Below are 22,363 nucleotides of genomic sequence, written 5' to 3' on the forward strand. Positions count from 1 at the left end.
GTACAGTGAGGCAAGAGTCAATTCTCTGAAGGCCTGAAATGAAAGCACAGCACCCTTGGGACCAGAGAGCAGTTTGATCCAGCTTTCTGGACTCTCCTGGGAGGTGAGGAGAGTCTGGCTTCAACCATAAAAGGGAAGTTGAGTCTTCTGCCTCTTGCTAAGATGCTTTCCTCCTCAACTCCCATCTACTTTGCTGAAACTGGAAAGGACAGTTCTTTGTTGGGAGAGTGAGGAAGCGGAAGGGCCAGGCCCTCCACCCAGTCGGTGCCTATTTCCTGGCTGGGAATGGAAAACTATGCTCCTTCTTCCCAGTCTCCCAGTGCCCAGTCCTGGGTGCTCCCTTCTCGCTTTTGGTGTCCAGTCATCACACTCCCTCCAGGGCCACGGAGCACAGGGGAGGGTCCTGGCCACAGTGTGGTCATTCACAGAAAGGAGACACAGGCTGGTGTGAGTTCCGTGGAAGCCCTGGGACGTGATCTTTAATGGACGTTCCTGTCCCTGCCTCCCCACCCCGAGCCCCAGATGACGTATTTACAGGATGCTGTTTGGAGCCAGTTCCAGGCCCGCGTCAGTGTACCTCCACCCCTCCCTGGGCGCTGCAGGGTGGGGGCTGCCAGGGTGGGGCAGGAGGATGCAGACAGCTGGGAGCCAGGTGGACTGGTCACAGGAAGTCTTGGGTTCTCCACACCCCACCCCCACCCCATGTGCATGCACACACAGATGTGCCCGTGTGTGCAGAGGTATTCACGCTTGTGCGGAGATGTGGATCCAAATGCTTGTGCCAGATGCATCGCCACCTGTGTGCACGTGAGTACCACAAGAGGCTGCCTTAAGGTACCGCCGCAATAGTGCAAAACCCAGCCCTTAGCTTCCCGACCCCGCCTCAGCTTGTGTGGCTGGCTGGGGGTGCAGAACTGGCCAGAGGGGTACCCCACCTACTCCCTTGCTTGGGCAGTGCCAGCTGGAGCTCAGTATCGAGGACCGCACTGCAGCTGCATCCAGCCGCCTTAAAGGGTGTCAGTGGGCCTCAGTCCCCAGTTTGCCCTGAGGGGTGGTACAGATAAACTGGGAGCCATTTCTTCCATGATTCCTCCTCACAGATGCCCCAGAGGAACTAAGACAGGCAGCTCAAAGACCCTAGGGGTGTTCAGAAACCCCTGGGGAGGCTTGGGGGTATCCCTGGGCAGAGGAGCTCCATTCATTTGTGGCTTTCATCCAGAAGGTAGTTTGATCCCCAGCTTGCCCCTGCCGGCTGGTTTTTAGCAGTCAAGGAGCCAGAGCTCCTATGTCCCAAGTGAAGGTCATGAGGAAAGGCCATGGGCAGGACCGTGTTTGTGGGGGGACTGAGGAATTCTGCCCAGCCTCGGCCTCAGGTTTGGCTGCAGTGGGGATCAGATTAGAGGACTAATGGGGAAAATGACTGTAAACTTACTACTTGGCCCTGGAATGGGGTTAAGGAGCAGAATGGGCTTGACAGGGCCTTAAGGACGTTTCTGGAAGCTGAGGATCAAACGTTAAGACTTGCCTTTTCCTACTTCCTCTCGCACATCACAGGCAGAGCCCCTAACCCTCCAGGCACTGGGCCACCCCTGGCCTTCCCTCCTTGGGAGAGTGCTCCCCCAGCAGATGGCCTGGGACCTCCAGACCATGCCAAGGGGCACTTAAACCCTGAGTCAGCCCCAGCATCACCCTTCTCGAAAGGGTGAAGGTGCCATGTTATTTCAGGGACTACATATTCTAGGACCCTACCGTCCTCCCCAATTCATGCGTCCTGGCAGGGACAGCAGGACGACTGTTTGGGAATTGAAGATAATCTGGGATGTGTGGTTCGCCGTACCCATAACCTAGGCCTCAGGCACGGAACAGGCAGCTTTGGTTTGATTCAGCACTCGAACTTGTCTCCAAGCTCAGCAGGGCTGGGCGGAGGGGGTGCGCAGGGTTGCCGGGCCCCTGCCTGGCTTGGGGACTTCCACGTTCAGTGAGAAGATGCCAGGTGTGACCACCCCTGTGGGGACGGCCAGAGTCACACCCCTTCGGGGAGGGCCAGAGGGATGGCCAGGCCTCAGCTCCTTCAGTCCCTCCTGAAAATGTCGAAATATCCCCACAGCTGCCTGGCCCAAGCACCCCCAAAGTTACATTCATCAGTTGAGATTCAGTTAAAAAAAAAAAAAGGAAAAATAAATAAATAAATAAAAGGTTGATGTCAGCTCCCTCCCGCTAGGTTCCAGAGAGGTTAGACCCTCCCTGGTCCCAATTGCCTGGTTTTGAGGCGGGGCCATCCCAGGCCACGCCCATCGCTGGCTGCGTGCCCTCCCGCCGCCCAACTTGAGCTGTGGCAATCTGTGATGATGGAGGCTACATTCACAGGAGAAGAGTTGGTGTGCAAGGCCAAAGCCGCATGAGGTGGGGTGGGGGACCATGAGGAAAATGCCCTCCAGGCCTAGTCCACCCTGGTGGTGTGAGGGCAGGGCCACGACCCCGCCCCAAGCCCCTGTGGGGCCAGGAGTTGAAGGGCTGGGCCCGGAAGATATTTGCATGGTGCCTCCCTCCGTGGCTGGGCGGGGGCAGCCTCCTGGTTCTGGGCGGAGATGGTGGGCGCCAGACTCGGAGGGAGGGTGGGGTGGCACTTAGGCCCCTCCGGACCTGGAACGGAGAGGGGGCATCAGGGGAGGATATGAGGCAGAGCCCAGAGGGAGAGCACCCCCACCTCAGCCGGCCCCGGGAGGTCAGTGCTGGGCCCTGGAGGCAGCGAGTCACAGGCTGGCCAGGGAGGGGGTCTGGCAGGAGGTCAGACAGTGGCGACATGAAAGACAAAACTGATGGGACGCAGAGGTAGGCTCCCTTCCCTGGGGAGGAGTGGTGGTGGTGGGGCGCGCACAGCTCCAGGTCCACGGGGCCAGAGATGGGTTGACCATTGGAAGGGCAGGAGTTAAAGTACCAAGGCCTGAGGGGTGAGTGGGCTGGAGAAGGGGGCACGGGGCACGTTGAGGACTCTCTTCCTGGAGCGGGGTTCTCCCACCCCGGGAGTGACAGCCGTGACCGCAAGGGTGGGGGAACCGGCCCCAGCTCCCCATCAACAGAATGCGAGGTGACGAATGAGATGGAGACAAGGACAGCGGGAGGGAGAACGTGGCCGGCGTCACACTGCCCCCTGCTGGGTCGGGTCGTACCTTCCTCGGCGGATGTTTCTTCAGGAGCCAAAGCGAGGCGAGGCAGAGAAAGGAAAAGAAGCCTTCCGTGACCCTCCCCTTCTCCCAGGGAGGGGCCTCCGGCTCCCGGGAGACACCTTGCCCCAGAGATGCTAGACATTCCTTTGTCCCTAGACGCTAATGACAAGTCCAGGGATGTTTATCCCAGTTTCAGAGGAAACAAAAGAAGGGCAGGTCCAGGAAAACCTACTGAAGTGGAGTCCTGCATTTGAGTCCTGACTGCAACTAACTCACCGCCTGACCCTGGGCCTCGGGTCCGTCCTCTGTACAGTGAGGGGTTACACCAGCTTGAGGGCCTCCAATATGGGTGCCCACAGAACAGCCATTAGGGCCTGGGGACTGGGGATTCAGGCAGCCCCTGCTCAGCTCCACTCTGTAGCCAAGCTGGGAGGCACTGAAGAACAGGGGGACCCAATCTTCTCATTTTTCAAGAGAAGCTGGAAATCTGGATTCTTAACATAAAATCCCTGGGTTTTAACAGTCTGAGTAACTGATTTTTTAAATATAAAAACAAGACCCTGTGGGCTGGCTTGGCTTGCGATGTGTGAGCTCTGGTTTAGCTAACCTCTCAGGGAGATCCCCTCAGCTCCAACAGCCTGGGGTTCTGATAACCCTGGGGGATGCAGGGGGTGTAGGGGGCGTATTTGTGTCTTACTTAAATCCCCAGCCCGTGCCACCCAGGACGATGGCTGCAACCAGAACAGCCCCGGCGATGGAGCCGATGATGATGTTGGTGCCGCTGGGACCTGGGGAGGAGAGCAGGGTGGGGTTGGCCGGGGCAGGCATGGAGAATGAGAAAGACAGAGCCCCACCCCGGCCAGTTCCAGCCTCACCCTTATATCTCTCTGTCTCCCCCGTGGGCGGAGACGTGGGCAGGGGGTTGTGGATACTGCAGTCTTTGCCCGTCCAGTCTGGCTGACAGATGCACTTCCCTTCGTTGCTGCAGACCTAGAGGTGGGGTGGGGCCAGTGCAGGTAAGCAGGGCCCAGTCCCCTCTTATAACCCCCTCCCGCAATCCCTGGCCTCCAGACACCCACCCCGTGGTGGGAGCAGATCCGGCGCTCGCCACTGCCTGGGCAGGTGCTGAAGTTGAAGGCAGAGGCTGGCAGGCAGCGATGGTCCAGGCACAACATGTTGGGCCCGCAGGCTGTGCCGTCCTCCACGTAGCTCAGGTCTGAGCCATCAGCCAGCTGCACATGACCGCCCCTGGGGAGATGGCACAGCCAACCTCTGCCCTTGCTCTCCACCCCCCACACAGCTGCAACCTCCCCTTCCCCAGCCATGGTCCCAGCCACACCTGCAGTCCAGCTCCTTGCCCTGGTGGTAGAAAGTGACGCTGCTGATGTCTCCCCCTAGATCCCCCAGCCGAGGAGCTCCAGAGATATTGACACAGAGGAGGAAGCCACACAGCACATCCCTGTTCGTGTAGAGACAGTGAGACCCAAGTCTTACCTCAGACCCAATTACAGACCTCATGTCTGCCCTCTCCCCATCCCCCAATTTTTCAGAGTCTCCCATTAGGACTCAACATCCTGCCCCATCTCTGAAAAAACCCTACCAAGCCCCAGAGCCCCAGCCCCCAAACTGGGATGGCCCAACCAGAAACTTTGACAACTCACTGTTTATTGCACTGGACCCAGCCTGACCCCTTGCGCCCACAGTTGCCACGTTCTGTCCCCTCCACATTCAGCTTCTCATAGCAGAAGCGATCAGCAGCCGCTGTAGGGAGAAGAGGCCAGCGTCACCCTACCCACTCCAGAACCCACCTGAGACCTCAGACCTGCTTCTCCAACAGTGGCCTGACTCCAAGTCCAGCTGAGTCACTGAGATCCTGGGGAGCTGCATATCTTTTGGAGGGGTTTTCAGCCAGAGCCTGCCCGCCTCCAGCCTCTCAATTCCAGTATCCAGATACCTTTTCCCATCTCCAAAGACTCACCATGGCCCCAAAGGGCCTGGCACTGCCGGTCCCGGGTTTTGCAGCGACCTCCGTAGCAGCGGCCCTAAGGGACAATCAGGAGACAAGGGACAGAGACACTGAGAACAAGACAGGACACTGGACTGAGCCAGAGACCCAGACAGGGCAGAGCTTCCATCCCTTCATACCTGTTCGTGATCACAGTAGTAACCGTCCAGCTTGTGCAGGTTAGGTGGACACTGTGGAGAGAGGCACTGGACTGAATAGAGCTGCCCTAGGACTGGGAGCTAAGTTCGGCTCCAGGGAAGAATAAAGGCCTGCCAGGTAGGGGCTCTGGCCCCAGGGTCCCTCCATGTCAAAGACAAGAGCAGAGAACTCAGATCACATGGCTTAGCAGGTCCCAAAGCCTCTCCAGTCTCCATCAGTTTTCTGCACCTACTTCACAGGCCTGGGAGCACTCGATGACTGGCATGTAATAAGGATTTAGACATTAAATAATATTATTGTCCACTGATATCCCTAGTACACACCAGGCATCTAGCCAGACTATAAATACTGGTCGAATGATTGGAAGAGCAAAGCCAGGAGGCATGAAAAACTCATATCTCAGATGAGAAACAGCCTGATCAGCGGTGGCGACGCCAGCAGCCGAGAGAGGAGGGGTGGGGAGAGAGATAGTGGCCGCCTCGCTCGGGGGTCCGCAGGGCAGCCGGGACGGGCGGACCTGGCTCGAGTCCCCGGTGCAGGTCTCCGCGATGTCGCACTCGTTCACAGCCTCTCGACAGGATACACCCCGCGGCTCGTACTAGAGAAAGCATGCATTGCGGGGTTCAAACAAGAACCACGCACTTCCTCGTCTTCCCGCCTCCTCGGCCCCACCCTCTCCTCGGCTCCGCCCCGGACCTCTCCCTACCCACTCGCGCCGTCCGCAGGTCCGCTCACGGTTCCGCCCACCCCACCACTTATCATCAGGTGCTCCGCCCCACTCCCGGTAGCCCCGCCCTCAATATATCGTAGGGTGCCGCACACTCCGCCCCTCTCCTCTCCCATTGGCGCTTTCTTCGCGTTAAACCCCGCCGCCCCTACGGCCCCACCTCCCTAAGTCACACCCTCTACATGTACTCTGCCCAGTACCTCCCAGTCCTGCCGCCTTTCCGCCCCTGAGGCGGGTACCGCTCACCTTGCAGCGGCGACAGCAGAGACCGTCGCTACACATGGCGTCGTGAGTCAGAGTGCATTTCTTGCAACAGTTCCCTCCCGCGCGGCTGCACTCCTGAGGGACACAGAAGGCGAGGCCTGACCCTCCCCACCCAGACCCTCCCTCGCCCACCCCCGCGTCCCCCGCCTCCCACCTGGCGCCCGCACCCGTCTCGCACCTGCACCGAGCCGCAGTCGCACTCCTCCCCCGCCTCCACGAAGCCGTTCCCGCACTCAGGCGGGTCCAGGAGCTGCGGGGATGGGGTGTCGTATCGCGAGTCTGGCCGGGACCCTGCCCAAGCCCCGCTCCCACGTTCCTCGCCCTGCGGCTGGTATTATACCTTGAGGGGCTTGTTGAAAAGGCAGCTCCCGCCGCCCTCCTGAAGAAACTGGTTGTACTCGTCGATGCTGCAGCGCGAGAACTTGCGGGGCAGGTAGAACCTGGGCAGGGGTGAGGGGACCGTGCTGCCGAGTGCCCGCCGGCGCACCCTCTCGCCCCTTCTCAAGATTGGGATGGGGTGCACCGGAGGACTCGGTCACTGTCTCGAGGAGGCTGAAGATCTATGTGCTTGGACACTGCACGAAAATCCTCCCGCCTGCCCATCAAAGGGCAGTGGGGAGGGGATGCCGCTCCAGTTGACTCCCCGAAACCTCAGGACTCCGAGAGAGTCCGAGGGAGGTTTGTGAGCCGAGGAGGGGAGGGGCCTCCAAATGAGGCTTTGGCGGCGCCCAGTGGGCGACTGTGAGTATTGCAGCCTGGACAATTCTGGCGTCCGGCTAGGGAATGTATGTCTCCCTGTACAGTGTCCACAGACAACTGCGTTTCTTGGAATTCTGAGTGGTCCTGAGAGCAGGGTCTCTTGAGGCAGCCAGGTCCAGAATGTCACCCAATGCTCACCCTGCGGCTCCCTTTGCCCAAGAACTCACCCAGTGTCCTCCATGATGCAACCCAGCCAGTTGTCCGGACATTTGCAGTCCCCTGCAAGTTGAGCCAGGTGAATGTAAGGGAGGGTAAAAGAAGGTCCCCCTTGTGTGGACACCCTCTTCACTTCTAGAATGTGGGTCTGGGCCGGGGGTGGGGGTCTTCATCGATACCTGCCGAGCTCCGGTGTTTATTCCACATCATGCCCAGGTTCTGCCCCAGCGTCTGGGCCAAGGTCACCGCCATGGCCCCCATGTTGTCATACTTGGGGTGAAGAAGATGGAACCCAAAGATGTCTACATCCCTCCAAAAGGCACAATGTTCATGCCTTCCGCAGCCCCCTCCCTCCAACACCCCACCCCAGCCACGCCCCCACCCAGCTTACCTCGTTCACACCCCCTCCCCTAGACAGCGAGCAGATGCCCCCCACGTAGGCAGCTCCACTGCTGGTGCTCTGGAAAGTTCTGCCCCTGGAAAAGAGAGGGTTGCCAGGAGAACTGGCTAGCCTGTTCTCCCTGGTGGCTAGCTTGGGCTGTGAGGGGAGACAGGTGAGCCCCCATACCAGAGCCCCTCCATAGGGAGGTGATGAACAGTGTCCTCCATGTCAGCCTGTGTGACTCAGGCAAGCCCTTTCCTCTTTTGGGTTTATTTGCCCATAAGCCAAATGAAGGATTTCTAATAGGTCATCTCTAATTGCAAGGACCTTTTATCAGATTTTTCTCCCATACCAGGGCATTGGGTCCCTGAGAAAGGGATGCTGGGACCATTTGAAAGGAGGAGCAGGGTGAAGGGGAGGTAATGGGCAGAGGAAGGTCACAAGGGTAGGGAAAAGGGGCCTCAGCCTAAGAGGCAGGGGAAGATGACCAGCCACTGTTGCAAGGGCAGGTACAAGGGGATCCCAGTCCCCTCGCCCTGCAAGAGCACCTGGCCCAGGGCCATGTTCAGTAACTCTGTGATCTGCAATGATCAACAGAAGCTGGCAGGGTCCATGGAGTGGGGGACTCACGAGAAGAGGTGGGTGGCATCACTGGCCTCAGGCAGGCCCTCCCGCCTGTAGACCATGAGCCTGGCCAGGGTCTCCAGGAGGTCGTCCTGCACCTGGATCTTGTCCCCATCTGCCCACGTTTCCATGGCAACCAGCACGATGCGGGTATTGAGCTGCTCCTTGTACATCTGTGCCAGGAAGGGAGATGATGAGGAGGGGGTTGGAGGTCAATCTGTCCGTGCAGGAAGTTGGGGTCACAGGCTGCCTATGCCGTCGAGCGCTCAGCCCAAGGACATGTGCATTAGTGTGGGGCGTGGGAGGAGAGGGGAGGGTAGGGAGGACTGCTCACCACATCTGCCAGGTTCACCACGGACTTGGCAAAGTTGCTGGTGAGGACCACCGACTGCCGCATCTGCCCGAACTGGGAGAGAAGAGGGTGGGCAGAGGGCTAGGCTGCTTCCAGTCCCTCCTCCCAAAGTCACCACCCCCTCTGCCTGGGAACGTACCAGCTGGTGGTCATTGATCACAATCAGCTCCACGTACTTGGTCTCACTGTGCACTGTAGGGTGGCCCCGGCGGACCTAGGGGGAGGGTGGGCACTTGGAATCAGTTCCCTCCACGTCTGGTCAAGCTGCAGACAGACTTGAGAGGGGCTGGGCTCCAGCCAGGAACAGTACCAGCTCCCCACTGGCGGGGGCCCCATCCAGCCTTGGTATGGGACAGGCAGCCTCGGTTTGCCCAGGATGGGGATGTGTGTAGACACTAGCCTTGGGGAGTGGGGTGGGGGTTTCCTCCCAGGGGTGTTCTCTGACCTCCAACTACATCAGTCAGAGCCCTCCTTTGCCCCAGCTACAGACGGGGATATCCTGTCTGGACCACTGCCCGAGGTCTCTGCAGTGGGAGGTCTGTGCGGGCCCCCGTACCTGCCTTTTCCTTCTCAGCCTCGGCCTATTCTGAGGAGCAGGATGGTCCGGGGCAGCAAACAGGCAGCCTGGGGGGAGGGTGCCGGTGAGGGGGGCACAGCCGGCCCCCTCCCTAGCCCCGCTTTCCCTCCCTTACCTGGCTCCCTGCATCCGAGGGGGGCTGGGAGAAGAGGGGTCCGGTAAATGAGGTGGGGAAGGGGTCCCTGCAATGAGGGGAAATGAGTTCTTGGGGGGGGCTGGCCAGGTCTGCTCTGAGCCCCATTGAGGGGGGACATCTCCAGCTCTTCCCCCCACCCCACCCCAGGGTGACCCAGCACTGGCCGGAGCTCCTATGTCGGATCTGGTCTCCCAGATGCTCAGATTCCAGGGTCAAGACCTGGGGGTGCCCTGAGAGATAGGGGCAAAGGACACTGGAGCCTGGTGGGAGGTTACTTGGAGGACAGAGGGGACATTGGAGCTGGGGGGGCATAGGAGGAGGGAACCAGAGCTGGGGTCGCTGCAAAGGGCAGTGAGGCTGAGGTTACCAAGGCAGAGGAGGGTGGTGGGGGAAGGAGGCAGCCGCAGCCATTGAGATGACAGCCACTGGGACGACGAGTGGGGAGGGACTCACCTGGGCGTTTTCCCGAGGCCCGGCCATCTCTCGGGGCTCCACGATGTAGGTGAAGTTCCCATCAGAGAAGACCCCACTGCAGTGAGAGAAACGCAGCTCCCCATCGTCCCCACCGTCCCCACCGTCCCCAGGCCTGGAGGCTCCTCCCACCACCCAGCCCCTCCCCACACTCACTGCAGCCCCTGGCAGGTGGAGAGGGCAGCAAAGGAGTGGGGGTTCCCTCGGAGCTTCCCCTGGTAGTAGCAGTGGTCTCCAGCACCCTAGGGGAGCAGAGAGCGTGATGGACGTGCCCCCTTCCCAGCATGAAGGCAGGAGGATGTGTGAGGGCTACCGAAGCTGCCCGTGTGGTGTGCAGGTGGCTGGAAATCTGGGGACCTGGAGCCTGGCTCTGCTCTGGCTGTGCTCCTAGTTGGCTGTTTCATCCTGGACAAGTTCCTAGCCCTCTCTGGGCCTCCCTTACCTCATCTACAACATGAGGACCCTGGAGCACATCAGTGCCTCTTAACCATGAACTGGGGCTGGTACAGGGGTCACAGACTTCTTTGAGAAGACTAAATGACATTCACATAGCACCTACTGTGTGCCAGGCAGTGTTCTAAGCGCTTACCATGGATCAGCTTGCTTAATCAGATGAAAGCTATGGGCTCACCCCCGACACACACACACCATTTCATGCATAGTGTGTTCACAGATGCCACAGCCTCCATGGATCACCCTGGTCACGTGGTCTGCGGCTGAGGGACTGAGCAGCGTGTCCTCCCTGCTCGGCTCGCAGGTCAGAGGGGACTGACACCCCCTCGCCTCTGCTTCCTGCAGAATTACTTGTGCTCCAGTTACTGAATAAGCTGGAGGGGGAGGGCCGAGGCTATTTATAGACACTCATTTATCTTTGCTCACACCCCTGGGCCTTCGGGCCTGGGACCCTGGGGTCCCAGGGAGCCAGGAATTCCTGGAGCCTTGGTGCTGAGCAAGATTCCAGCCATAGAGCACTAGGGGGTCCTGAAATGTCTCCAGGCTGGCAGACAGGCTGGCTGGGGCTCTGTCCCTTGAAGTTGGGCAAGGGGAGCTCAGAGCTCCACACCATTTGACAGGCTGTCTGGACTCCGATCCTGGAGAAGCCAGGCCAATCCTCAGTGCAGAGTATACCCCCAAGCCCACCTCCACGGATCACCTTCCCCGTCATTCCACCTCCCTGGCCCCTTTCAAAGGCACTCACAGTGCTGTGCTGGGTCGGCCCCTCCCGGCTGAAGTGGCGCTCCACGTATTGTGAAGAGAGAAGGTGACTGGAACAGACAGAGTGGGCAGGAGGAAGAAGGGGGTCAAGGTGGGGCTGGGTCCTGCTTGGGACCCAGCCCCGCTCAGATCCAGGCCCCCTGCCCCAGCTCAGCCCCCAGCCCCCACAGCCAGACAAGCCCAGGCCATGCCTTGCCCACCCATGGAGTGCTCAGCCCCTGGACTCCAGGCCACACTCACTGGTTCAACTCCAGATCCAGAGTGAAGTTGGAGTTGAAGGCTGGGATGACGAAGCTCACCTGGGCCAGATGGACAGGCTAGGAGAAAGGAGGGAAGGCAGAAGGGGAGTCGACGTGGGGAGGCCTGGAGGTGGGAACTGGGGGGCCAGGGAAACCCGGGTACAGGAAGCAGCCCTGGGGAGGGGATGGCCCAGCCCCGGCAGCTGTGGGGACCACTGATTTGGAGGGAAGATGCTTTCCTCCAAGCTCATCTTCCTCCAAGCCCCTATTCCTTTCCTGAGGTGGAGGGGCAGGCGTGGGCATCCTTAGGCACTGACCTCCCTGTTCTCTGGGTGCCAGCCCACACTCTCTGGTGTAGGTGCCTCCCTGGGGCCAGTCTATAGGAGCAGCAGGGAAGGACCAAGGCAGCTCAGCCTGCCCACTGCCTCACACCAGACCCTCCCTGCTGCTGGCAGGGCCACCCCCACTCCCAGGTAGACTAAAGGGAGACCCCTAGAAGTACCATGGGAAAGAGGCAAACAGGAGATGGGCTGCAGTGTGACCCCCGGGCCCCGCTGAAGCAGGTCCCTCACTTCCTCCCTATGTCCCCCTCCCTACATTGGCCCCAGCCTCCATTTATGGAGGAGGCTTTGTACGCTCCAGACAGGGTTAGAATTGATCGAAGGGCCACTGGAAGCTGGGGTGATGGGCAAATACCAGTCTGTCTGGAGGAAAGAACTTGGCTCCTCTACCCTCAAGTCCATTGCGCTCTGCCTCGCCCAAAGCAGTTCATCTTTAATATTTCAATCCCATGGTTAATTTTTAAACACGGAAGTTTTCCCGATAAATTTTTCAGAGGGGCCTTTGCCGTGGGGCTGGGAGGCTCCAGGTTGTCATGGCAACGTACCAGGCCTGAGCAAGATGGCTGCCCTCCCAGGCCTGGACGCCCAGCTACTGTGGGGGGGGTGGGGGCTCCAGAGCTGAAGCTAGTGAGCCTGGAAGGAAAGTGACCCTGAGATAAGAAGGGGCAGGAAAATCTGGGCTGAGTGGGAGTCGGCCTTCTCAGCTCCCATGCCCACCGCAAGCCTTAGGTCTTACAAGAGATCTGGAAGCAGGAGAAGGGCCTAAGCAAGGCTGGAGCCTTCTTCTCATGCCCGTCCATTCAAGAAGGGTAAAATCCAGATCCCCAGATGAGGGGCCCACCACCAAGCTGTACAGATGTGAGGAAGTTTGTTGGCTGTCTTTTTTGTGGGGGGAGTAGGTTACAAGAAGGAGGGGAGCCCCAATGTCACAAAACCCTGTAGCCTGGAGCGAGGTGGCTTCCTGGTCAACTGCCTAGACTTCTACTCTTCATGAGCCCTTGGTATGTGCCAGGCACTGTTCTAAATACTTTACGTGTGTGCGTGCTCAGTCGTTAAGTCATGTCCAACTCTTCGCAGCCCCATAGACTGTAGCCCGCCAGTCTCCTGTTCATGGAATCTTCCAGGCAAGAACACTGGAGTGGGTTGTCATTTCCTCCTCCAAGGGATCTCCCCAACCCAGGGATCAAACCTGCACCCCCTGCATCTCCTGGATTGGCAGATGGATTCTTTACCCCTTCACCACCTGGGAAGCCTAAACTACTTTAAGAATCATCATATTCGATCTTCTCAACAAACAACCCAATGGAATAGATGCTACTGTTATCCTCATCTGACATATGGGGAAACTGAGGCACAGAGAGGCTAACTAACTTGCCCATGGTCATAAGACTAAGAAGTGGTAGAGCTGGGACTCAAGCCTCAGGAATCAGCTTCTGGGGCCTTTTTACCTGGAAGGTGAGGTAAGGTAGAAGTGGCCCAGTGTCCATGAGAGGCCCTGGGAATCAGGGTGAGAGTGCAGAAGGGCCAGAGCCTGGGTCAGGAGCCCTCTGAGCCCCAAGGACACGGACTCACCCCATCCCAGGTTGACTGAAGCTCCAAGCCTCATCCTGAGCCCCTAGAGCATCGATTAGACTTGAAATAGAAAGTCAAGGACAAGGAGTCACTGCTTCTCCCTCCCCACCTTGGCCTGGATCATCTCTGCTTTCCCCTGTCCCTGGGCCCCGACCAGCTCTGTCCCCAGTACCCTACCTCCTTGGTCTGGCTCATCCCTGCCCTCCCTCTCCCCTTGGGGGACTTAGACTCTCTCTGCCTTCCCCACCCATTCCTGTCTGGACCACCTTTTTTCTCTCCTGCCCTTAGGTCTGTTTCTACTCGTTCATTCTGGCCCAGGGACAAGCCTCTGTCCCTGCCCCTATGCTGGCCACCCAGGCGAGCAACCTGTCCAGGCCCCTTGCCTTGATTCCACTCTCGGAAGCTGGTGGCCTCAAGGATAATCCAGCAAATTCTCTGAGTTCAGACTTTTCCCCCTGAAAATGGTAAGAGGAGCCTAGATGCAAGCCTGTGAGGTTGGCTTGTGTGGCAGAGGCTGTCTGGGCTCAGAGGATTCTGGAAGGGGCGACCCTGGTGCTTGCAGAATCTCCCCCCTTAGGAAGTCGGTGAGCTAACCCACCAGGCTCCCCACCCGCTCTGGAGAAAGCCAGATCACTGGGGGAGCAGACTCCAGGTCCTCTCTGTCCTCAGCCCATCTTCAGCCTGCCAAGGCCTTGGCTCCCTCCCCACCTGGCAGGGCCTAACTGGGAGCTGGGCACCTCCCTAGCAGCTTGTGTCTTGTGTCCCAGCAGGACACAGGGCTCAGGCCAGGAGGGGACCTGGGGCAGTTCAGGGCTACTGTGGGGGCTGGGAGGCAGGCCCAGGAGAAAGGGGAGGGAAAGTGCATAGCTGTACAGGTCTGCCTGACCTGGCCCGATGTGGGGGACACGATGGGGACACCCTTTGTTTGCAGGAAGGGAAAGATCAGGCAAACCCACCTCAGTCCCCAGGACCTCTGTACTCCAGGTGGCTGGAAGGGGGCTTTTGCTGGCACCAGAGTCCTAACCCCCCGACCCCACCCTCAGTTAAGATTTCAGCTCATGTTCTATTAACCCAATTGCTCCTAGCATGGCTGGGCTCCTGCCCCAGCCTGGCCGGTCCCCGACCTCTCCTGTGATCCCTCAGTCCCTCCCTTGGGAGCCCCTAGTGTCCCTGACTGCCATTCTCCCCTGCACCCAGCTGCTGGTGACAGCCGACCAGGCCTCCACCCCGTGCCCTGAACTTGCCTCTTGCTCCCCAGCCACTGGCTCCCACGTGCTCAGGCTCATTTGATCTCAACCTGCCTGGGCCGTCTTGTGCTCATTTTATAAGTGCCAGGGAGGGATACTTGGAGGTGACTGGCCCAGGGCCACACTGGGGAGGTGCTGGGTCAAGGCTCACCCTCAGGCTGGTGTTCCTGTTGCTCACGGCCTCTGTGACCACCTGGCTGCGGTGACCTTGCCCACCCCAAGGTTTCCCTGTCACCAGTTGGTCCACTCTCCAGGAATCTGCTTGCCCACCACCAGATAGAATGCAGAGGTCAGGAGGTAAAGACCCTGCTGAAGTTCTAGAATGACAATACAGGTGCCAGGGCTCCTCTCTACACCTATGGGGAGGTGTAGAGTCTTGGGGAGGAGTCTTGGAGAGTCTTGGAGAGGAGGAGGTTAAAGGCCTTTCTGGTTCCCAAATGCCCCAAAATTTGAACATCCAGGCGCTACTCCTCACACAGCAACCTGAACCCCTCCCTCTGAACCTCCATCTCTTCCAGGACCTTCTCTTCCTCACCCTCATCTGTGACCACAAGCCTCCACCCACCCATCTGACAGGGCTCTGAAGTGAAGTGAAAGTGGCTCAGTCGTGTCTGACTCTTTCTGACCCCATGGACTATACAGTCCATGGAATTCTCCAGGCCAGAATACTGGAGTGGGTAGCCTTTCCCTTATCCAGGGTATCTTCCCAACCCCGGGATTGAACCCAGGTCTCCCACATTGCAGGTGATTTCTTTACCAGGTGAGCCACAAGGGAAGCCCAAGAATACTGGAGTGGGTAGCCTATCTCTTCCCTAGCAGATCTTCTGACAGGGCTCTGGCTCCCCTCTATTCCTGGACCCTTGGGCACACTGATTTCTTTGGTCACTGATTCAACTTTTCACAGGGGTGGCATGTAGGCCCCTGGGGCTGCAGCTGCACCCGCCCTTTTTCCTGCCCAGGAGCCCCTACACTAATGTTGTAGGAAAGGCATCAGAAAGAATGAGTGAGCTGCTTACCCTCTCTGAGCCTCAGTCTCCCCACTGGTAAAATGATGTTGTCATGAGGACTAAAGGAAAGCCCTCTTTAACATGTTCTTCTCACAAAGGTTGTGCTTAGTCGCTCAGTCATGTCCGACTCTTTGCGACTCCATGGACTGCAGCCCTCCAGGCTCCTCTGTCCATGTGGTTCTCCAGGCAAGAATACTGGAGTAGGTAGCTATTCCCTTCTCCAGAGGATCTTCCCAATCCAGGGATAGAACCCAGGTCTCCCGCATTGCAGGTGGATTCTTTACCATCTGAGCCACCTCACAAAGGTTAGTAATAATAAATGAAGAAAGAAGTGTCAGTGTTCCAGTGGAACTGAGCTTTGAGGAATTGGATAAACCATGTGGGCTGGTGGTGGCAGATGGGGAGGAGCCAGAGAGGCAGGAGCCCCGACCTGGGAGAAATCCCCCCTGCCGTTCCCTGCCCTGGTCACTCAAGATGCAATGAGGCTCCACTTTTCAGCAGGACCATGGGAGTCCTGGGGAGTGAGCACAGTTGGGCCAATTTCTGATAATGGAATTTGACCTAAATGCTTGAAGACAGAGTCACTTCCTTACAGGGTCATTAGTCTCTCTGGGGACAGAGTCTGGGCAGCTGGGTCCCTCTAGACAATCAGGAGGGTGCTTAGGTGAGGCCAAGTCCACAGGCTAGTCTGGCTGGGGAGGACTCAAGACGCCTGCCATGTTGCCCCCCTACCCCGCAAACCTGCTTGGAGTCTGACAGGTAACACTAAACACCCTAGCTCCTGTTTCTGGCACCCAGCGCTCCTGCCACACCTGGCCCGGGAGGGAGGGCAGGCCTGACAGATGTTGAACATCTGCTCTTGCCGGGTCCCAGGACACCTGACATCCATCATCTCCTCTAATCCTCCCAGCAGTCTGGCAAAGCAGGGACCACTGTTAGTGGGGAAGGTAGGGTTCAGAAGGCTTGCCCAGGTCACTCAGTCAGAAGCAGGGGAGCCAGGACCCACGGAAGCTGTCCTGCCTCAAGCCACAGGCGTAGCCTTTCAAAGGGAAACTGAGCTTCCTGAATGAATTCTCTCTGCCCAACCTCAAGGCAGGGCTGGTTCATGGCCCTCCCTGGAGCAAGCTGGACTCAGTGCAGATCCCAGCCCTGGCTTCCAGTCACCAGCCTCCTCCAGGAACCCCCTCCTGCCTCTGACCCCAGGGCAGAGCTGTGACCTTGGCCACAGAAACCACAGCACAGCCTTGGCCCAGGGTGGGTGCTAGGGCTCCAGGCACAGCCTGTGGCTCCCTGCCCATGACTGCCATCTTGCAAGGGCAGGGGAACTAAGGCTTGCCTAATTGTCCCCCAACCCTCTGCAGCAAGACAGCATGAATACCACAGCACACACCCTTGGTCAAGGGCTTCCAGGTGGGAACTGATGGTCGGGACAGCCCTCACAGGAGCGCAACCCAGTGACTGAGGTCCCCTCCTCCAGCTGACTCACGGCCCTGGGACCCTTCACTCCTCTGTTCACTAACTCACATCCTGCCCTCTGTTTTGTTCTGAAGGAGGCTGGGTTTTTCCAGGGGGAGGCACAGCCCACATAGCAGCTTGATCCCTTCAGAACACATATAGCCTCCAATTCATTCAGCCCACTGACCCAGGTACCCCTGTGCAGTGAACAACCAGCTTGACTGTACACTGTAGCCCAGCTCACTCTTCCACCTCACTCCCAGCTGCAGCCTCCCGCTGATCACAAGTTTCGGCACTTCCAGAAGCTCCCCCGCCTCTTGGCCCTAGGCCCAGCCTGCTTGCAAACTGGACAGAAGTAAGGTGTTGAAGAGAGCTGTGGCAAAGAGGGCAGAGGCCCCTGGCCCCCTCTTTGCTGTACCCCTGAGTGAGAGGCCAGCACGCACTGGCTAAGAGGGCTGCCCTGAAAATCAATCTGGCCATGCTACTTAAGTGCTGTGTGACCTGGAGTACTTCACCTCTCTGTGCCTGTTTCCTCATCTGTGAAATGGGAATAATAGTATCCTCACCTCCTGGAACTGGGTTGAGGATGTAATAAATTAATAAGACACAAAGGCAGAACAGTGTCTGTCCCACCAAGGGCCCAGTAAATTTAAGCTTTAATTTCTCTAGCTTCTAATTCCTTCCTGGCCAGCTTCCCTCTCCCTGGTCAGCTTCCCTCTCCCTGGTCCCCACTCACAAAAGTCAGGAGTCTTTCCCTACCACCATCTCCTGGAAGTGGGTGGGTCTGAGATGAATGTTCTCATCATCTTGATTTGAGGGATCCAGAAGCTAGGCCTCAGAAAGGTGCGGTGGCCAGCGCAAGGCTGGAGCAGGTGAGCACCCCGGATCCCCCATCCCACCCTGCCAGCCAGCATGTGTCCCCCAACTCGCCATGTGACCCATAGCAGATGGAGATCTTGCTGCTGCCCCAACAACTTGCTTGGCTTGAGGTCCCAGATGGGTGCAAGAACTTTGGACAAAACCACACAGTGGCAGGGGTTGGGGGGCACTTCCTTTGGGACACAGGGCTCAGGGCTGCGCAGGCTCCACCAAGAGCCCCTGAGGTTCTGAGGCCAAAAGTGCTCCAGGGAGAAATGCCCAGCGGGAGCGGGAGGCATTCCGGTGAGGAGGGAATATTCCAGACATCTCATCTTGTCTCCCTTGGTCCTCCTCCACCTTGTGCTGGGTGGGGTTGGAAAGTGCCGCCTGTGCCTAAATCCAGAGAGTGCAGAACGGCACCATGGGAAGAGCCCTGGTTTTGGAGAAAATCACTCCACTGATAAAGGTCTCATTGACTGGGACTTCCCTGGTGTCCAGTGGCCAAGACTCTGTGCTCCTAAAGCTCTGGGTTCAATCCCTGGTCAGGGAACTAGATCCCACATGCCAGCTCTAAGATTTCTCATGCTGCAGCTAAGACCTGGTGTAGCCAGATTTATATATCGATATATAGATATATCAATATATAGATATATTTAAAGATCTCATTGACTTTGGGCAAGTTACTTAACATCTCTGAGCCACAGTTTGCGTATCTGCAACACGGGTAGACAAAAGTTACCCGCCTTACAGAGTTGTGAGAGGTCCACCTCAGGGGAAACAAGTACCCACAAGGGCAATGAGTCAGTCTCCTGGGGAGGCTGAGGTGAGCTCCAAGGGAAGGGAGGGAGATCCCCACTGGAGGTGACTGTGACCACTGCCCCACAGATCCACAGAACCCTCCACTCCTGCTCTCCAGACACCCTGTTTGGCTTATTCAGACTTGGTCAGGCACACATGCCAGCCACTCACCCAGCAGAGCAACACCCAAAGAGATTCCCCCATCCTCTGTGTATCCCGCACAGTCTAGTTGCACCCGTCCTGACCTCCCCTCCGTCACAGGCACCACCATACCTCAGAATCCTGCCTGTGACTCTCTCTTCAGGAAGGACTAAGCTGAAGGAGCACCCGCTTTTCATTCCTCCCTGGCCCCCAGCTTTCCCTCATCCCTGTCCTCTGATCCCACTGTGGCAATAGCCCCTCCTACAATCTGGACATCCCCTAGAATACCAATCAGGAGACCCAGAAGCCTGCAACAGAAGGCAGCTCCCAGCCATGGTTCACAAGCAGGGGGGTACCAGGGGAGAAAGTCAGACTGAGGACCAAACCCAGCTAGGATGACCCCATCCCTGGCCCTGGGACCATCCCTACTGCCCATCTACTACCTGCCAGGGAGCCTGGGCAGCCTCCATCCCCTTACCCTCCCTTCTAGCCCACCTTCTTCTCCCCCTCCCCTCTGCCCCTCTCCCAGGCCTCCCTGCTTAGGACCATTAAACACCCCCTCCCCTGCTCTCTCAGGCACTGCCCTGAGTGATGGTCCATCTATTATGCATGCTGCCTTCCTGCTCCATTCCATTTCCCGACTAGCTCCCCCTGCACCCCCACGGCCCCCTCCACCCACCCTAAGGGCTTTTAACCAAGTACATTAGGCAGGGCCAGATGCCAGTCTGACAGATGTCCATAATGCTAGCCTCCGTTTCCCTCCTTCCTCTCTCTGCCCAGCTCGATTCACCTCCCACCACTCCCAGCTGCCAAAACTTCCCAGACCTTGGTGGTACCCTTCCTCTGAGTCTCTCTACTCCTCCTGTTTCTGCCAGGCCTCGCCATCCCGCCCTCGCCGCCCCCGTTGGCCTGGCTAACTTTCAGCTTCGAGCTCCTGGAGAGCCGAGGCGTGCTGAATGAATATTCCATCTGGGTGATTATTATTCACATGATATTAATTAATTATTAATTGCAATTAATCTCCTTCATTTCTAACCTTCCTCAGGGAGGCAGGAGGGGCCTGGCAGCTGAATGGGACAGGGGGTGAGAGGAGTTGGCATTTGTGAGTGAGCCTGGGGCCTCGAACCTTTTCCCAAGGCCCCACCCACAGTAAGAAAGGGGAGGAGAACAGCGGTTCTATCAGTGCACAGGGGGAAACTGAGGCAGAAGTAAGCACTAAGTTGGTCCCTCCAAAAGCCCATTGACATGGCTGTGGCAGAAACCCAGGAGCCCTAACCGCTGACTTCCTCCTGCCTCTCACTGCCCTCCCCAAGCTCCATGTGGTGTAGGATCGCTTCTTTGGACAGGAGAGGGGGCTGGTGGAAGGCTGACCAAGGCTGGACTGAGCCCGGGGCCTTCTGGGTCCTCTGAAGGCAGGGAATCCCCACCCTGATGGGAGGGGGCCTGGAGAGGGGCAGGCAGGTGCTCCCACTAGTGGGTTCCAGCACCCTCTGGGTAGCCCATTGCACGGAAGGGGAGGCGCCCAAGCCCAGGCTGCCCCGTGGTCGCCCCTGGGCTCTAAGGCCTGCTTCAGCCCCCTGGCCTCACCGCCCGCCCCACTCACCGGGCCACCCGGAGGCTCCTGGCGGACCCTGGTATCCAACTGCTGCTTTCGGACCTCTCCCCCGGAGCTCTCCCCCACCAGACGGCTGGGCTCAGTGACCTCCGGGGCTTCCGGGCCCCCGAAGTGTGGAGAGACCCTCCAGCGCAGAGCTCCAGCAGGACCCCAGGTCCCCACACCTGGGGAGAGAAGGCCATGGCTGCAGACGGATGCCCACCAGTGGGGCAAGAGACCAGGGCACGGGGTGGGTACGGCACGCCCCTCCCCCACTCTGCTGTGGCCCTTGGATCCCGGGGATGCGGGGGTTCTGGGTGGGAGCGCCCTGCTGCCCTGCAGAAGGGGAGAGGGGCCAGGAGCTGCTGCACTCCAGCCCGGCCGTCACGACTGCCCCCCCCCCCCCCGCCCCATCTCCCCGCGAAGCCGCAGAGACCTGCAGACTCCACGGCCGGCGACAGGGGGCTGGCCGCGGTGGGGGCCAGATGGGGACAGGTGGGTGTCTGCACCCTCCCTCCTCCCCCGCCCCCCGCCCCCCGCTCTCTGGACCGGCTGTCACCCCGAGCACTGCAGAAAAGGTGGCTGCAGCAGAAACTGCCGCAAAACCCGGGGCGGGGGCAGGGAGGGGGCGCCGGGGCCGGGCCTGGCGGGGGTCACTCACCCGGCGAGGGGAGCAGCGGCAGCAGCAGCAGCAGCAGCGCCGCGAACGCCCAGCGCCGCAGCCGCCTCATGGCTCGCTCATAATCCTCAGGGTCCGGGGGCTGCGGCGGCGCGCGGCGCGGGCGGGCGGGAGGAGCGGAGGGCGGGGAGGCGCGAGCTGCGGGCGGCGCGGGCGGGGGCGCGGGGCCGCCGGGCGGGGGGCGCGGGCCGGCGGGAGGCGGTGGGGAGGGCGCCCGGCTCAGCGCGCTCCGGCCGCGGCCATCCCGGCGGGGCGGCGGGCCGGGTTAAGAGCCGAGCGGCGAGCACGTGAGCCGAGGGCCCGCCCCCGCCCCCCGCTGGCCCCCCCACCCGTGCAGGGCCGGGGCCGCCGCGGCGCGAGGACAAAAGAGGCGCCGCCCGCCCGGGACCGGCCTTCCCGCCCCTCCTCGGGCCCCTCGGCAGGTGCAGGGCGGGGCGCGCCGGTGTCCACCTCGCGGTACCCGCCTCAGCCTCCCTTGCTTGGAGAGCTGCGAGGACCCGTCGGTTTTTAGGGGGCGGGAGGCGGGGTACAGAGGGACCCCCGGGCTCTGAGCCGGAGATGGCCCCTCTGGGGCAGATCCATGGCTGCCCTGCCTCGGTGCTCCCAGCTCCGGCTTCAAACCCAGGAGGGGGCTTCCTTGGAACCAGCCCCAAGCGCCCTGCTCCACCGAAGGCTGGGGAGCCAGGGACAGGAGTGAAGGGCAGGGGCTCTTGTGGCCCACAGCTGGCTCCGGCCTTTGGGATCTCCCGTGGCCGAGCAGGGCATTGGGGGTCCTCTCAAACCAGACCCCTTTCTATCCAGCAGTTTCCTTCTCTGGATGGATGATACCGCAGGGTCTTCTGGCTTTGCTGCCAACCTCCGAGGAGGTTGGCTTCCCCTCTCTGGGCTGAGTGCCTCACACAGGGTGCCCTGATATTTTCCCCTTCCCCCAAATACATAAACTAGCCAGGTAATTTACATGAGGGTAGCGTGTCCCATTTCTGTCCCTCCATTTTGGCAGTCCACATCTTTGAGGAGCAGAAGATACCTCTGGAGCCCACAGCCTCCCCTCTCTGCCAGACTAGGTTGCCCTGGCTACAGACCATCTGGCCTCTGTGCCTACCTCCCTAGCTGGGCCCCCAGCTTAGCTCCCAGACTCCCAAGCAAGATGGGTTCCCACCGGGGCTCGGGATGTCTGACCCCTGCTACAGGGTCCCACTGGTGAGGACTCGCCTTGACTTTGTGCCCCAGACCAGAGCATCCTTGCACCCACAATGGGCAACCACAGGTCACTGAGGAAGGAACAGGAGTGGACATAGGGAGCCCCTTGCTGGGTCCTCTGCTTCCCTGAGGACCCAGGGACTCTGTCAGGGAGGGTGCTGCCTTTAGCTTGTGACAGCACCCCCTGCCCTCCCCCCCCCCCCCAGCTCTATTTTAGGCCCAGGAGAAGTGAGAAGGC

At 59.3% G+C, this 22,363-nt stretch overlaps 1 protein-coding gene across 3 annotated transcripts; it reads right to left on the reverse strand.

Moving 5' to 3' along the window:
- Nucleotides 1-448: 448 nt before the first annotated feature.
- On the reverse strand, nt 449-21,051 carry ADAM11 (ADAM metallopeptidase domain 11). Of its 3 annotated transcripts, none has more exons than XM_025279959.2 (27): nt 20,908-21,051; nt 20,256-20,431; nt 11,235-11,311; nt 10,978-11,044; nt 9,936-10,021; nt 9,762-9,837; nt 9,288-9,354; nt 9,152-9,219; nt 8,735-8,809; nt 8,578-8,649; nt 8,250-8,416; nt 7,629-7,713; nt 7,417-7,507; nt 7,249-7,300; nt 6,663-6,762; nt 6,501-6,572; nt 6,305-6,397; nt 5,849-5,929; nt 5,313-5,363; nt 5,146-5,209; nt 4,829-4,928; nt 4,507-4,626; nt 4,247-4,415; nt 4,043-4,157; nt 3,865-3,955; nt 3,171-3,188; nt 449-2,643 (listed from the first exon to the last, which is right to left on the reverse strand). In XM_025279959.2, the coding sequence occupies exons 1-27, from the start codon at nt 20,975-20,977 to the stop codon at nt 2,628-2,630; spliced, it is 2,319 nt and encodes a 772-aa protein (XP_025135744.1). In that variant the 5' UTR covers nt 20,978-21,051; the 3' UTR covers nt 449-2,627. The 3 variants fall into 3 exon arrangements, 2 of the variants coding, with proteins under 2 accessions (XP_025135744.1, XP_025135743.1); XR_006549426.1 differs by having other exon boundaries at nt 449-797; nt 1,838-3,188; XM_025279958.2 differs by having other exon boundaries at nt 449-3,188.
- Nucleotides 21,052-22,363: the final 1,312 nt, after the last annotated feature.

Source organism: Bubalus bubalis, chromosome 3, assembly GCF_019923935.1.
Source record: "Bubalus bubalis isolate 160015118507 breed Murrah chromosome 3, NDDB_SH_1, whole genome shotgun sequence".
Taxonomy (NCBI): domain Eukaryota; kingdom Metazoa; phylum Chordata; class Mammalia; order Artiodactyla; family Bovidae; genus Bubalus; species Bubalus bubalis.

Bases quoted from the DNA above. Each gene is read 5' to 3' on its own strand.
- ADAM11 (XM_025279958.2), bottom strand. From the start codon at position 20,977: ATGAGGCGGCTGCGGCGCTGGGCGTTCGCGGCGCTGCTGCTGCTGCTG. The intron at 10,022-10,977 runs GTGAGTGCCTTT...CTGCTCCCCTAG, and splicing joins GGCCGACCCAGCACAGCACT to GGTGCTGGAGACCACTGCTA. The intron at 9,838-9,935 runs GTGAGTGTGGGG...CTCTCACTGCAG, and splicing joins TCCACCTGCCAGGGGCTGCA to TGGGGTCTTCTCTGATGGGA.